General features: G+C 32.7%; 2 protein-coding genes across 2 annotated transcripts; one reads left to right on the forward strand and one right to left on the reverse strand.

The window, feature by feature from the left end:
• Nucleotides 1–7,516: 7,516 nt before the first annotated feature.
• On the reverse strand, nt 7,517–8,134 carry LOC132278403 (uncharacterized). The gene has a single exon (XM_059780194.1). The coding sequence runs from the start codon at nt 8,132–8,134 to the stop codon at nt 7,517–7,519; it is 618 nt and encodes a 205-aa protein (XP_059636177.1).
• A 7,668-nt stretch (nt 8,135–15,802) lies between these two features.
• On the forward strand, nt 15,803–16,974 carry LOC132277169 (lachrymatory-factor synthase-like). The gene has a single exon (XM_059778933.1). It carries the CDS (start codon nt 16,151–16,153, stop codon nt 16,673–16,675), a length of 525 nt encoding a protein of 174 aa, XP_059634916.1. The 5' UTR covers nt 15,803–16,150; the 3' UTR covers nt 16,676–16,974.
• The last annotated feature ends 661 nt before the right edge of the window (nt 16,975–17,635 follow it).

Raw genomic sequence — 17,635 nt, forward strand, 5'->3', positions numbered from 1 at the left:
ATGGTTTACAGTTCTGATTGATTTTTATACCTGGCACTATCTCCATAAGGTTTATGACTGTTGTTTCTTCCTCTCTAAGCTTTTCATTTGTTATTCATTTAGCTGCTATTTAAGGATATTTCATAGGGTGCTGAGGATTTTTAATGGATAGATTTTTTTTATTTATTTGTTATATGGTTTTTGTATTTTTGCATTCTCTGTGCTGATTGGTTTGTACTCACAATTCACCTTCTTTTTGCTTGATAATCAATGCTGACATGGTCCCTACACTTGCTTAGCCCTATACTGACTTAGCCAACTTATGCAAGCAGAGTCGTACCAACCTTTCATAGAGTAGAGTTTTTTTTTTTTTTTTTTATTTAAATTTTCATAGAGTAGAGTTGATGAGCCTTAGCTGATAGGAAAATGCATACAGCTAACTTTGAGCCTTAGATGATAGGCTCGTTTTGAAAATGGAAGAAGTTGAAACCTAAAAAAATTATCTAAAACATCACCATCAGTTTACATCTCATGGAGACACTCATTCAAATAGAGAATGTGAGAAGAAGATTAAGGTCTGATTAGAATTTTATAGTCAAAAAATTTTGAATTAATTATTTTCTCTATATTTCAAGGGTATGATATTTAGTCCATATCACAGTGGTTCCCACAGTGCTATATTTAATGGAGGATATGTCAATTTTGAGTACTCAATAATCTCAGCAAAATACCCAAAAGGAACCCAATGTGTCTAATATAATTATTGTAGCAGGTACCATATCATTTTTCTGTCTATTGTGCCTTTAATGGTGTAACAGATCAAAATTTTATTTTAAAAAAAAACATTGCCTTAAAAATAGACTAAATATGACATGATTTAAGAAAACAAGAATATTGATGAAGAGAGTTGGGTGGGATTTGATTCAATAGAAAAGTGGGTTTGTTCAATTTTAAACTTGGTTTCACAACATTGTTGGATTTATGGGTTGAGTAGGGCATAGGTGCCAGCACCGGAAGCTCTGGCGAGTACGCAGTCTGGTTACCATTTTCATTGACAACCATGTAATTCTCAACCCCTTTCCTTGCCTCTTGCTTCGCGCAGCTACTTCTACGTGCTGCTTGTTCTTTGTGCTTCTTACTGAGTAGCTTCTTCTTCAGCCTTGTATTCCAGTAATTCTTGATATCATTATCAGTTCTTCTAGGTAATTGTGCTGCAAAAGGAAGGTTTTTAGTTAAAACATGTAAACTAGGGCACTAAATGTTGGATCTTGCTTAAACCAAATTAGGTAATAATTAAGATAATTGACACAATATTTTGTTAATTGATTTCAGCCATGTTTTTAAATATAGCCATGTTTTAGATTTCGGAAAGTGCATAAAGCTGTTTTTCCCTCTGTTCACTGTATTGCTCTGTTACAAAATGCCATGATTCATCTTGTTAAGATAATCGTAATTACGGATTTGTTTATTTAAATTAGTGATAAATTTGTTAAGTATTTATAATGCATACTTTCAGAAATCCTTTTTTTTTTTTTTTTTTTTTTTTTCAGAATTTTATAGAATTCTTCTTACTATATATAGTGTGCAGTGAATATTATTACGGTCATTCAAGTTGTATTTACAATTATTTGAAATATTTGAAATTTTGAATGCTATATATGTTACTTCATTGACATTTCAAATGTAGGATAATATGGTGGCTCAGTCAAAGGAATCTGATAGTGTGGATGTTAGTAGTCCAATTCTCGTGGATGAGCAAATATTGCAGAATTGTCTTGGAACAGGAAAGGGTACTTATTTTCGTGGGTTTGGTTATGGGAAGAAGGCTCCATGAGGACGTAAGAGGAATGCCAATGCAGAATTGGAAGCCGAGAAGAGAAGGGCTAATAGAGCTGAAGAAACCTGTGAGAAAATGATGGTGTCCATGAATGATTTGAAGGCAACTGTGGCTGGTCTCGCGGAGAATCAAAATAGAATGTCTTCTCAACTTATGTTCACACAATTTGGCACAACAGCAACAACCGCCAGCTTATAGACCCTTTGGTTGTTTATTAAATAGTCCTCAACCACCTACGTTTGGTCCATTTGGTCCGTACCAACCATTTCAATCTGAGCATCCAGAAGATGATCAATGATTACTGATCGATTATTCCTCGCATTTTAGATGTTGATGCTTAGATAATGTGTTTTTTATGTTTAAATATTATATCTTTTGGTACTTCTTTGGGAGAATTGTTGGAAATTATGTTTAAATATTATATCTTTAATTTGGTACTTATTTTTGGGAGAATTGTTGGAAATGTGATTCGAACTTTATTTTGTTTTTAGTTAATGGTTACTAAAATTGAGTTTTTTTTATTAGTGTTGACATTTATCTTAGTTTGTGGAAGAAGCAGATTATGAATGGACATAGATGAACCTGATTATGAATGGATGTAGCATGCAAAAATAAAAAAAAATTAGGGTAGCCACGACCAATTAAAAAAATGGGAAATAGGGACAAAAATGTTAATTCGGTCCCAATCACATCATCCATCCCTAATAGTTATTTGGGACAGAATATTTGTCTGTCTCAAATAAGTATTTGGGATGGAGGCTTATTCCATCCCAGTTGGTCTATCCCTAATTGGCTTCTAGGATGCCACATACTGGGACGGTTACATAATCGTCCCAAAATGGCATTAGGGACAGTTTGGGCACCTTTAGAGACGTGTTTTTTTTTTTTTGTGTCCTTAATAACAGAAATTCTTGTAGTGATTTTACATAAACTTAAATTCAAATAAAATCGAGAGGCTGTTTTTGTTGGTTGCCAATGATTTTTTCAATTACTATGTTGTTGGAGGCGATCTTGTTTGTTTTCATGGAAGTTCAATTAAGGAGAAGAAAGATGAAATAAATAAATAAAAGGAGCAGATAAGAGTTTCACTGTCATTTGACACATATTTAGCCATCATTTGACACGTATTCAGTCACGTAAAGAGTCGTTAGTAGTAGGTTTTTTATAGTCCACTGTTAGGAATAGATATAATAGATAATTAATTTACAAATGACAAATTTGATTTTGCCGGGGCAACAAGCCTTTCCGGATAGCACTTCGGGGCAAAATAGCATCACACTCTATCAATTGGACAGGTAATGATTGAAAACGCCTTGCAAGCATTAAAAATAGATTGATTAGTGTTAAATAATTGTTAATGTCATATGTGATTTTTAGGTATGTCTTTTTTTTTTAGAGCACGTATATTGACCCTACAAGTGTAGTTCGAAAGCGAAATTTCAAAGACTTATTTCTCAAATCTTTATCAACACTGCCATGCCACTAAAGAATGATTTTTAGGTATGCTGAAAAACATATATTATCACCCAGAAAATATCAATGGCATTGCCTTTTTACTGATACGAATTACGCTCGATCTTTAAAAGATAAGTATCAATCAAGTTTATTATCATGTACGTGTGTGTGTGTGTGTGTGAGGGCAGGGCAGGGCAGGGCAGGGCGGGGGGTCTTTTTTAAGTTCTTGGGATTGTGTTTGCGTGGGAGAGAGAGAGAGAGGGTCATATTTGGGAACATTCATTTGGTCTGGGATAAATAGTCAACTCCACAACAAAATAATGTCTCACACTCTAATTTTAATGAATGGACATAGATGAACCTGATTTTGAATGAATGTAACATGCAAAAAAGAAAGAAGAAGAAGAAGAAGAAGAAGAAGAAGAAAGAAAGAAGGGTAGCCACGACCAATTAAAAAAATGGGAAATAGGGACAACAATGTTACTTCCGTCCCAAACATATCATCTGTCCCTATTTGGGACGAAATATTCGTCCGTCTCAAATAAGTATTTGGGACGGAGGCTTATTCCGTCCCAGTTGGTCTGTCCCTAATTGGCTTCTAGGATGCCACATACTGGAACAGTTGCATCAATCGTCCCAAAAGGGCATTAGGGACAGTTTGGGCACCTTTAAAGACGTTTGTTTTTGTCTTTAATAGTAGAAATTCTTTTAGTGATTTTACATAAACTTAAATTCAAATCAAATCGAGAGCCTTTTTTTGTTGGTTGTTAATGATTTTTTCAGTTACTATGTTGTTGGAGGCGATCTTGTTTGTTTCATGGAAGTTCAATTAGGGAGAAGAAAGAAGAAATAAAAAATAAATAAATAACTAAATAAAAGGAGCAAAGTTTCACATATTCAGCTATCATTTGATATGTATTCAATCACGTAAAGAGTCTTAGTAGTAGGTTTTTTTTATAATCGGGCAAAATAGCATCACACTATCAATTGGACAAGCAATGATTGAAAATGCCTTGCAAGCATTAAAAATAGATTGATTAGTGTTAAATAATTGTGAATGTCACAGTGATTTTTAGGTGTTTTTTTTTTTTTTTTAAAGAATACGTGTATCGACCCTACAAATGTAGTTCGAAAGCGAAATTTCAAAGGCTTATTTCTCATATCCTTATCAACACTATTATAAGATGCCGCTAAAGAACAATTCTTAGATATGCTGAAAAATATATATTATCACCCAGAAAATATCAATGGCATTGCCTTTTTGCTGATACGAATTACGCTCGATGTTTAAAAGATAAGCATCAATCAAGTTTATTATCGTGTGTGTGTGTGTGTGTTTGTGTGTGTGTGTGTGAGAGAGAGAGAGAGAGAGAGAGGGGGTCTCTTTTTAAGTGCTTGAGAGTGTGTTTGCGTGAGAGAGTCTTTTCAAGTGCTTGAGAGAGACTCTTCTTTGATCATGGAGTAATACAACACCACCAGGTCCACAACGTACTCTTCCACCTACTATTTAATAATGAACGTCGTGTTTTTTCTGATGGCTTTTTTTCTCTTCTAGATCTAAAGCCGACAATTTGTTATTCAGTGCTGGTAGGTTCCACAACCGCTCAGAAATCATTTGTTGCTGGTATAATGCAACAAATGAAACAACCATTTTATCACTAACGTTATTATCAAATTGTTGTAAGTAAAAACTAAAAAGGTGTTTTGTGATATATTATATGAAGGATTTTAAATGTTTTACATTTCAAGTGTTTTTAATTTTTTTTCCTGTTATACTTTATCATATATGCATGAAAATAATTGCATACGATTAATCAGTGCAGTTGATTAAATATATATATATATATATATATATATATATATATATATATATATTTTTCCATATAATTAGGTGATATTATATTTTGACACAAACATGTGAACATGAAATGCATCATAAGTCAGATTTTGAATAAAGTCAATTATATGTATAGTCACCATACTATAGTGACCGAGCAGATGTTAATTATTACATGTGTTGCTTTTCACGTTTCAAATTCCTTTGGAATTCTTTTAGTCAAGGGAAATTACGTAAACAAAATTATTTTCTTCTTCTGAAATATAAAAGAATCTTTGAGAGTTTATGCCTGAATTATATTACCCAGTAGGTAGGCTCATCTTCACTAGTGGACAGTGGCATTCTTTATTTATTTTTTTGGGTAAATTAGACCGTGACATCATAATCTATACAATGCCTATAATTTTTTTTAATTTTTGATATCATGTCAATGTTTGACCAATTTCTCTAAAAAAAACTTAAATTGTTAAAGAGGAAAAAAAAAACTTAAAACGTCCCAAATTTCATTCCCATGCATGATTAAAACTCTTATCCAAGTTATTACCAGTTAAGTACCAAAAAGACTTGTCAACACGTGTAGATGGCATCGTATGTTCAACAAAGTCAAATGACGATTAATGAATTAAATTTATGTTGGTAGAGACTTTATGGTGGTGAAACATATATAGCACACGTACAAGTGACTCAGTGAAGCAACTTTTAATCTGGTGTAGAGTTAACTTTGAGTTGGGTGGGGATTAAATAAGACAATCACTACTTCAACCTTTTTTTTTTTTTTTTTTGAATGGTAAAGGAAAAAAAAAAAAAAAGAAAAGAAAAGAAAAGGCTGAAATATGAGTGTTCTATAACTTTATAATCATTAAACGGAAAATCATGTAATACTGCGTAGGATTGCACTTGCAGGAAAATATGATGGCCAAAATAATTGTACGCTGTTATAGTTGCCCACTTCGTCACAAATAATTGTACTATGTAGGGATATATACTATGTACTGAACATACGTAAAAGAGCAATGTTATAGTTGCCTTGCCACTGAAAGAAAAGAGTGTGTCTGAAATTCACCTCTTAGTCTTCCTTAGTGTGCCAATGTCGTTAATTATAAATATTATTTTTATAATAAAATAAAATGCAGGTAGCCTTTAATGTAAGTATGTAACTTGATCAAAAAGTTGACTTTTCGGCCGATTTCTTTTGATCACGACCAAATATCTGACTGTAAATTAACAACATAAAGGTTAAATTATCTTAATTATCCTAATCCTAATTACTAAACCAATTCAATATTTTTGGGAACCAAAACAAACCTAATTACATACATATATGCGTGTATGTTTTTTTCAAAAAAAAATGTCGCTTTTTGCTCGATTGTACATGATAGGTGACATCCAACTACTTGAATGAGGCATAACCACTAAAAAGGCACTAGTAAAAGAGACGGTTGCACATAAAAGAAGCCAACCTAGCTCATAAATCCATATGTTTCAATTACGTACCAACCAGGCAACCAGGCACCAACCTTTTAAAGGTAATATAAATAAAAAAGCTACAGAAGGCCAAACACAACTCTCTTTTCATAACCACTTTGATATGAAACATTCTCACATTCTACCAAATAATAATTATAATAATAATAATAATAATAAACTCAACAACGTCATATTTAATTTGACTCATATATTAATTGTCAACCGAAGTCATATGATGAAATATGCTTAGCTTGCCAAATTATATTTCAAACCAGCCCCTTTCATTAGCTTTAATTAATTCCCTTTTTTTTTTTTTCAACTGACAAAATATTTATTTACCGAAAAAAGAAGAACCTTACAAAATATAACAACTGTTGAAGGTAATACCATCCAACAAAAACATTTGACATGGGAGGCCAATATACTATATATATTTTTTGAATAAATAAGAAAAACCGGTTTAATTATGTTATACCTCAGACAATGTGAGTATAATTTATCCCAAATTTACTAACATTTTTATTTTGCGTTGTTTACCAGCTAGATCTATACTAGGGTTTTTTGGATAGCCAAACAATGACATTCACAGGGAAAAAAAATAATAATAGAAAACAAGAGAAGGAAAAGATAAGAGAGAGATAATAATAAAAAATAAAAATAAAAACGAAAAAAAAACTATAACGAGCAGGAAATAACATTAATATGGTTGAAAAACAAAATTAAAAATGAAAAAAGTGTGTGCAATTTGTGCGTTGAAGCCAACCCATTCCCAAAGCCACGTACAGGTAACCTAGTAACAGCTGCAACATGAAAAAAAGCAGTATGTAATTAATGTCGCAAATACTTATCAGTTTATTGGTACGAAGATACAGTTATTGAGCAAATGTCGGCCGGAATACAATCTCGATCGTCGGAAATTTGATACAATATATATATATATATCATCCGGCCCACAGGTGGTAAGGTGAGGGTGATTGTAGTGCAGCCATTTTCTTTTGTTGCTTCAATTCCTTATAGAACTTGTTAATGAAGTCTTCAGCTGCCTTGTTTATTTGATCACAACTAGCATGATCCTCCGTACCTTTGACTGAAAATGGAGAGTCTGTTACTCTCAACTGCCTCACCATTGGGCTCCGTCCGAACCCCGGTAATGATACTGGAGATGCCTCCGGTACCTCACTGTTCAACATATCAAACACCTTTTGAACCACGTCAGCGTTATGGTAGAGGTGGCGGTGGTGGTGGCGGCTGTGGAGGTGGTGGTGCTTTCGCCTCGTGTGGTAGGAGGGATAGGCGGGGCTGTTGCGGAAGCTGAACTCGTATTCTTGGGGAGATATGAAAGAGAGGTGTGGGTCGTCTGGGCGGCAAGTGAGGGCTGAGTAGTTGTGGTTCATGAGGTTGCCCATGGATTTTCCAGCGATCTGACCACGTTTCATCATCGTGTTAAGATCATCCATTAGTTTGTTTTTTGAAATACCTTTGCTCAACATGTAGAAGACTACCCGTATTATTTTCCACAATTTTTTGGCTCTCACTGGTGGATTTGGTTCACTTTCCATGTCTAGAGGGATAGCGAGTGAATCTTGTATAATTTAAGGGAAAAAGAGGAATGTATTTTTGATATGGGCAGATCGGAGAGGGAGAGGGCCGGAGAGGGAGAGAGAGAGTACTGTATGTTCCGATCTGGTATAATGTGAGAGAGAGGATGGAATATATATATATACATAGGTCCGTGCAAGGAGATCGAAGAGGCCACAAAATTAAATATTTATGTTGCTGATGCAATAGAATTGATATTGAAAGAAATTTAGGGACTTTGTCTTCAGAAAACAATCGTTAATAATTCAAAAAATAAATAAATAAAAAATAAAAAGGTTTTCAGATATTTATAATCTTGTTTTAGATAAGTTTTTATAAAATAATTCTTAAAAAATGATTATTACACATAAATGGTGTTAATGGCCTATATTTATTATTTGATGAAGTCAAAGTCTTATAATTTAAAAAAAAATGGAGTTGACCAAAATACAGACGTAAACATGAAAAAACACATTTCATCTGTCAAAATGTATTACTTTTAGGCACGTAGATATCACTTTTTGTGTACGCATATACTAGTTTAAAATGACTCATATAGCAGTTTACTTGGTACGCATATACTAATTTTTGTGCTGCACAAAAAAATGGTACACGTGTACACAAAAAGTGGTATATATGTGCAAAAAGTGGTATCTTTATGCCCAAAATAAAAGTGGTACCATGCATGCACAAAAGAGTGGTACTTATGTTAGCAAATGAACAATGTAGGTTTTTTCATATTCACGTCAGTATTTTAGTCAACTTTATTTTTTTTAAATTAGGAGATTTTGACTCAATGATAAATATGAGTCATTAACACCATATGTAATAATCCCTTAACCAAACATATTCTTATACAATTTTTTAATTTTTAATTCTCTGAAGTTTATTCTTAAAAAATTGAATCAAGTAAACTCGTAGCAATTTAATGTTCTCAAATATAACTGGAGGAAGATAGACACTACACCACTGCACTAGCTATCCATTTGTAGTAGTTGCGGTGAGGAAAAATCTGATTGATTGTCATAAACTGCTACCACCTAAAAAGTGTTCGATCTCATGAACAAGGCCGATAAATTAGAGGTGAAGGATAAACTTCAAGTCTCCGGGGGCAAAGAGTGTGTTTCAAACGCCAAGATAAAAAATACAAAAATAAAAACAGTAAAGAGTTTGATCATGTAATATATTAAGTTTTTTTTTTTTTTTTAATTAGAATTTTGTTTTTTAATTACTATGATAACAATATTGTTAAAAGTAATTCATTTGATTCGTCATTTCGTAAATTAGATCCGTGCGGGTAAAGAGTTTGATCATGTAATATATTAAGGTATTTTTTTTTTTTAATTAGAGTTTTGTTTTTAAATTACTATGATAACAATATTGTTAAAAGTAATTCATTTGATTCGTCAATTCGTAAATTAGAACGGCGCCGATTAGATTGGTTTTTTAGCCTAATAGTTTGGTGACAGATTTATGAACAAGAAATCCACAGTAACCGGACTGATTAATAGATTGGGGTCTAAAAATCAATTTAATCCGTTTAATCAACCCAGGAACCAATCCGTTAACAAATATATATAAAATTCTTATACAGTTCATAATTTTGTATTTCAAATAAATGTTAAATGGTCCAATACCCAGGTTTGTCTTTATTATTCACAAATTAAACTAGTAAAAAAAGAAAAAAAAAAAAAAAAAGAGCATCAACCTCCCTCACGTATGGTTAACTTTGCACTGACACCTTTTTTTGTTAGTTGATCGTTAAAAAAGTCAAAAGTCAACTAATTAAAAAAATATAATGTCAAAACTATCCTTCCTAAAGTTACGCTTAAACCCCCCAAATTTAAAAAATATAATGCCAAAACTACTATAGAAAGGCTTGAATCTCCCAAATTCATAAAGTAACATATCAAATTCACCGGATCAGATTGGATTAGGAACAATTTGTAGAAATCAGACTAGATTAGTGTAACGGGTGAGCGCTTACCCAAAAGTTTAAAATGTTGGGTAGTATTACATATCCACCCATTTATACACACACTTCAACCCCTATCTAAATCCGATATGGGACAAGTCTCATTTGTAACATTCTCCCCCACCCGAACCTGGGTAACTCCCTCATTGTAGTCGAGCCACCCTGCTTACCCCAGGGCCAGACCCGGACACCCTTCTGGCTAGGCGCTTGGCGGGACACCGAATTAAGGATCGGGTCTAACTCTGATACCAATTGTAATGGGTGTGCGTGTGCTTGCTCATTTACCCAAAAACTTAAACTGTGAGGTAGTGCTACATACCTACTCATTTATACACACTTCAATCCCCATCTAAATTTGATATGGGACAAGTCCCACTAGTAACAATTAGGCACCTCACCCCTGCCATAAATGCTTATTAGTAGAATTTTGATAATGGCATAATAGGAAAAAAAAAAAAAAGAAAAAAAAAGAGAGGAGATAATGGTAGGATAATATAAATAAATAAAAAATAAAATAAAATAAGAGGAAGAAGAAGAAGAAGAATAAGGGAAAATTACACTTACTTAGAGTAAGAAGAGCCTTAAATAACAAAATAGTTTACTTTAAGAGTTCATATTTTACTTTGATTGAATTAAGTAAAATAATTACATATTCAACAAAAATTATTGTTGAGGTCCTGAAGGCCATCCAAACTCTTATATTCCAAAATAATAAATTATTCTCCTTAAATCAATCAAGTACTTTCTTGAGATAATTTCTTTTACTTAATTTTTTTTTAAGAAAACAAGTTTTTTCCTTTAACTTTAAATCATATTGTTGCAACTTTCATATGTAAGAACTTATACAGACAATAAAAAAGATTCAATGTAGTAAAAAATCAGGTAATCAAAGATTAGTCCCCAAAAAAAAAAATATAATTAAACTCCTTTATCCGAATAATATTTAAATCATGCATGCCTTGAGATGATCATCAATACTACACTTGTTTTATAAATAAAATAATAGTTGTTGGTATTTACTGAAACAAACATTTAGTTTTTTGGGATGGAACGATCCTAGGTCATATAACAAAACCTAATTAAATTTTAGCCCAGTGGCCTACGTAAAAATATTTTAGATGTGTTTGTGTGCATGTATATACATAATACATAATACATATACATTTATATACTTAATCCAGATTTTCTGAATTACTGTTTTATCACTCTTATGACCAACCATCACTTTATATATATATTTTTTCGGGTAACTCGACCACCCATCATTTTGCTTGATCTATAAAACAAATTTTCAGACTGTTTTACCTTTCATAATAATCAAATATTAGTTCGAATTTGGTCCCATTGGTACAGAAAAGCAACGTCTCGATTAATCCAAATTAAAATTTAATGCTAATAAGCCCATATTACGGCTGCGATAGACAGGGACTTCATCCAGATGGACCAAACGCAACTAATAGAATTAATGGTGACAAATACAACCACAATAATAATAATTGATCGTTTCCTTTAAAAGTAATAACAAGGAAAATTAATCCATTTTGTTAATTTGGTCCCCCATTGATCTATAAAGCAACTCTCAATTGATCAAACTTGAATTTAATAATTCAAAATAAAATCATTAATGTGACAAAAATAGTCTCGCGCGCGCGCACAAAAAGAAAATTCTATCTATCAAATTAATTAATAATACTATACATTTATTTGAAATGGCAACTAATGCAAGCGTGGCAAAATGAGGCCTACCAAAGCCACTCATTTCCAACTATCCAACCACTTTGATGCTTTTTATTTGACTCTTAAGGCCTAAACATTATTGGTGGTCCGGTCTATGACTTGTGCTTATGGTTCTTATTTGCAGGTCATTTTCAATGTATTCCAACTTTCTTGGTAAACTTCAATTAATGACATTCTTATCACCATGGGGACAATTTGAAAATTGAAACATTTCTGTTCAGACTTTTTCAATATCAATCCTCTATACCTATACTTTAATGTTTTTAAGCCTTTAAATGTATAATTGACATGTGATAGCGACTTCTAGTGTATTTTTTTTTTTCTTCCTCTGTAATTAAGAGGGTGCAGTGCATGAAGTTAATCAAGTTTAATTCCAGCTTAATAAATTGAAGTACATTTACATATAAGTATTCCAATATAAAATAAAAATAGGTTATGAGATGGATTGGTATATATTTTATTTATACTCGTATTTATATGAAATTGGACATGTGTCACTCTATTTCTTGTCTGGGTGTCTCTATTCTGAATTTATATCTAGAAGCATGAATTGGCTTTTTTGCTATATCATGGAAACTATAGCCCACAATTATGAAGTGGATCATTTATAAACAAGCTTTGAGTAATATTTCTATTTCTTTTTCTTTTTCTTTTTTCTTGAATAATTTTTCTTCTTCTAACTCAATTATCTTTACAGGTAGAATATTTCGTATTATATATATATGGAAAGAAATCTAAGCAAAGTGTAATCTAAGAGGTTGAATAGATTACGAGTGACGAGGATAAAAACAAAGATTGAATAGGCTACAAGTAGTAAGGATAAAGACAGTTATTCTTTCTGATAACTCTCCCACTACGTAGTGGAAAAGTCAAGAAATTAGTTTCCTAGGTGAACACTACAATTAACTCTCCTATAAAGGCGGTGGTCGGACAACTCATAAGGTATGATACAAATCTTCAAAAGAGTTCTTTGATCTTTCTTCCAACCTCCTGATCTAGCACTGACTTGATCATCGGCACCTCTTAGACCGGTACTGATGGCCCTCTATCATCTTTTTTTTTTTTTTTTTTTTTACTCGATCACCTTTTTCTTTCATTTTACGATTTGAAACTCCTTATATATATCAGCATAAATTGCATAATGATTAGGTTTGTTGGGTTGGTTACATAAGGCCACAATCCAAGCAATCAGTGCTTTTGTTGGGTTGGACTTTGTTATTTCAAGCCCAACTTTCTTCTAAAATTTTATAATCCAAATTTGTTGCTATAGATTTATAGCTTGGGTTAAACCCACTTCGTTGGTTGGCCCAGCCCAAATATTATAGCAATCTTGGTGGGGGTGGGGTTCACCATGAGAAGTTGCTCTAGAAAGAGAAATTATCCTGTGATACATGAAATCTCATAAATTATCCTTACAACCATTTGTTAGGCAGCAATAATTTTATACCAGAAACAAATCATTTATAGTAGAAACTGAAAAATCCTGGAAATGAAAAATAAATGATCCATAATCAGTATTGTACATTAATTCTTTCATAACACACCGGGAAAAAAAAAAAAAATTTCTTTTATAAGAAATTGATACTGAAATATTTTCTGTTGGAAATTCCACCGAAGCTAAAGAAAAAAATATAAAGAGAGCAGAAAAATAAAAAATGTAAATACTTGAACAAAGGACCTAGGGGTACCATGGCTTGAATATCATGTTATAAATTAATTTCTCCAAAAACTCAAACTGTATATGAAGCTAATTTTATTATAAACCTCAGCAAAACAAAGAACTTTAAGCAAGTCTTTCAACTTTTATTAGATTTTAATATTTTTTTATTTTATAAATATTTTATGACAATCAAACAATAAAAAAATAAAAAATATATTTTACATCCAAAGTTCCAAACTACACACCAAATTATGTGTACTTTTAATTTTTTAAACGTGGATATGTCAAGTGAGTGACTTCTTTTAATTTTTTTTAAACGTGTATGTGTTTTTAATATTTTAAACGTGGATATATTTTTGTTGGGCCTAGTGGCCATATTAATCTAGACCTCTGTACTATGGAATACCCCACTTTACCAAAGCCACACAAATGGAATCAAAGAAAATTGTGGGACTTTGAATTGACAAGAGATTTAGGATAATTTATATATACCTCTCCTATAATTTATCTTAATTATAAAAATATCATTTTTGTTTTGAAAATTACACGAATCTCTTTTATGTGTGACGAACGATTAAATACAGTAACAGAACTGTCAAAATTACTAAAATACTCTCTCCTTGACATCTGAAATTACTAAACTACTCCCATAAATTATTGAGTAGGCATGACATCAACTTTTTATACACTATCGCCTCTCTCTCTCTCTCTCTATCTTCACGTTCTCTCTCTAGGCAGCCATGGACTCAAAATCTAGCAAACTGGAGATGTATTAGTTGATGATTATTAAAAAAAATAAAAAGATTGGTTGCTTAGAACTTTCTCAAAATTCAAGAAAATTAAATCAAATGCTTGTGACTCTCTCACTGCTCATCTTCGCAGCCGGAGTTCCGTGACGAGTCATCGGGGAATTATGCTTTCTTTCCATTGTTGAAGCAGATTGGAGAGGTTTAGAGAGAATGAGAGAAGGTTGAGAATGGCGGTGAGGTGGGTTTGAAGTGTTCTTGCTGTGGGGTTTGGTTGGAGAGAAAAATTTACCCTCCTTGTATTATGATCAAGCCTTCTTGGGGTGTTTTGGATTATACCCAGAAAGGGAATTTGATTGCAGAAGCAGGGGATGATGAAGATGATGATGGTGATCATTATCGCCATATCGAAGAAATCTTTATTTCTTGACCTAATATTTTATTCTGGAGCAGTATGTGGAGTCATTTTTATTCTAATTTTTCCAATATTCAGGGATTTGATTGGGGATCTCTTTTGTTGACTTCCATAGGAGGGGCTTTTACATGTTCTTCCTAAATATATTTAGGGTTAATATTTTCTTTTGGAGTAATACTATGCAGAGTCAAGTTTATTCTCATTTTTCTAACATTCAAGAATTTGACGGGGGTCTCTTTTGTTGACTTCTACAGGGAAGCAAGTATTCCCATTAATGTCTGATGTGGGTGCACTAGACTATCAGATTGTGTGGTGAATGGATGTGAGATTAAAAACAAGAGTGATGATCAAATGAGGGTTTCTGAGGTCAATGGTGGTTTTGGTGTTAAAGAAGTGAAGGCAGAGGAGGATTGGTCTGTTTACATATATATATATATATATATATCTTTTAAATATAATATAAAATTATATAGACAAGGGTATTTTAGAAAAAATAGTAGACGACGTCATCAATTTCTGTCGTTGACCGGCGTTGACCGTAACGGAAGGAAGGTCCGTGTAAGATATTTTCAAAAGTATGGGAGGTCTGAGTAATTTCTGAAACAGAAAGGGTGCTGCCTGTAATTATGACAAATTATAGGAAAAGTCTGTGTAAATTACCCAAAGATTTATGTATCAGGAAAAAAAAGAATAATAATAAATAAATAATTTGACAAGAGATATATGATTAGTTAATTGCTCAATTGTCTTCTGGTGCTCTCTGCTTATAGAGTGATTATGTTAAAGATTTGAAATTATATAGATATGGGATAAAGATTGTTCTCTAGTTAAGCTATGAAATTATATAGATATAGGATATAGGATTTGAAATTAGTGATAGATAGGTTAGTTAAATATTGTAATGCAACACCACTTCTTTTCATAGAAACACGATATTGGTTGAGTGTGCAGTGGTACCTAAACTCTATAATTAATTATGTCGCTGACTTAGAACAATACGACACTGAAAATAATTTGTGTACAAGAATAGTAAGATTCTTTTCACACATAAAATTAACAGGGAAAAAAAAAAATCAACAACATACCTATATATATATATGAGAAAGACTAATAAGATGTAAATGCTTATAGCAATGTGATAAACCAACACTCAGGTATTTGTAGTGAAGTTTTCAGCATACTATCTGTAATTGTGAACTGTCTTATACATATATAAACAAAATGTAATGTTGTTTTTAATTACTGTATATTATAGTCTTGGTCAGTCTCATCTCTCTTCCTAATCTTTCATGCATTATATTTTCATTAGCCTCAGTGGATTTATTGTACTGCCAATACTGAGTCATGTTAGGACCACCAATAAGCATAAATCAATATACAGTACAATAGCTATAATCTCTATATAAACCTTCACAAGAGTCCTTGGTTTTGCAATTCCAAGATCAACAACTACTACAGAGAGCAATGGAGTCTGCTAAAGAAATGGCCCATGGGCAGAAGCCGAAATGGGAAGGCAAAGCCTGTGCAGAGCTAGCAGGTGCAAAGGCAGAACAAGTATGGCCTTTCTTGGAAGACTTCTTTGGCCTAAACAAGTGGTTTCCAACTCTCCACACATGCCTTCCTGTTGAAGGCGTCTCCGGCCAACCTGGCTGTGTGCGTTATTGCGCTGGCTTCAAAACTCCGGTCAACAGTGGCGACGACATCATAAATTGGACAAAGCAAAAACTACTGTCCATTGATCCAACTGAAATGACATTTAGTTATTCCATTATAGATGGAAATGTGGGGTTCAACTCCTATGTTTCCAGTGTTAGAGTGGTCCCAAGGGAAGATGGGTGTAACATTGAGTGGTGTTATGAAGTTGAACCAGTGGAAGGGTGGGTATTGGAGAATCTGGATACTTTTATTGGCTCGGGGTTGCAAGTCATGGCTAAGAGAATGGAAGAAGCTGTTTCCGTTGGCGTCGCTACCGATATATCAAATAATTAATTAGTCCCTACTGATGCTAGCTGCTTTGATTGTTCTTGATGTTTCCTTTGAATTATTATATTCTTGTCTAATTAAATATTTGATGTTTTAGGGTCAAACTGGCTAGCAACTTTCTGGTTTACCAGGTTGGTAGAACATGTCACTTAATTGGTTAATGTTTTGAATAAAACAGGTGCATTTGTATTCCTCTGTTTTTTGCTTTATGGTGTAATATTTAGCAGTATGTCACTGCAAATAAAGCAAGTGGAGTGAAACTTATCTGATGTCAGACCTATCAATTTATTGGCTTGTTTTCCAGATTTTGGAATATATATTAAAGTTATAATTTGGTTTGCGAGTGTTTAAATACATAATTCTCATTGCAATATTCAGCAGCCAAAATTTAACTACTCTTACAATTGTTATGGCCGCAAAAACCATCATATTACAGGATGTGCAAATATTCCCAGTTATATTTCTTGTAAGACCTAGCCATGTTTTGATTATGACTAGCCATGGGTGTAAAATCTTGGTATACATTGTTGGATCGAAATTTTTGGCAGCTTCAACTTTTGTGATAATTAATATTCTGTGTGTATTAAGGACCATTAGGTACAAAGAAGATAAAAAAAAAAGTGCTTTGCATATATACCACTTTCCTAAGGTAATGATTGAGTTAAATCCATGAAGAGCTGCATAGAAAGTACTAATATTTTTGGCGTGTCATGGACTGCTTTTTCTCCAAATTCTTTTGCTCTTCACTAAATTATACTAAAGCTCAGTGAAAATGGAAACATGTAAATTATGGTGTATATGGAATCATAATCTCATTAAAAAAAATTTAAATGTATATATGCAAAGTGATCATAAGATGTGCTGATTAACCGTGGAATCAAAAAGCACAATCAATCTCAACATGGAACAAAGAGAGAATGAAAGGAAAGAAGGCACCCAGGCGAAAGTGATTGCTCTTGCCAATGA

The sequence above is a fragment of the Cornus florida genome, unplaced genomic scaffold (assembly GCF_030987335.1).
Source record: "Cornus florida cultivar Cherokee Brave unplaced genomic scaffold, ASM3098733v1 CherokeeBrave_3.0.0_Hap2_Chr10, whole genome shotgun sequence".
Classification (NCBI taxonomy): domain Eukaryota; kingdom Viridiplantae; phylum Streptophyta; class Magnoliopsida; order Cornales; family Cornaceae; genus Cornus; species Cornus florida.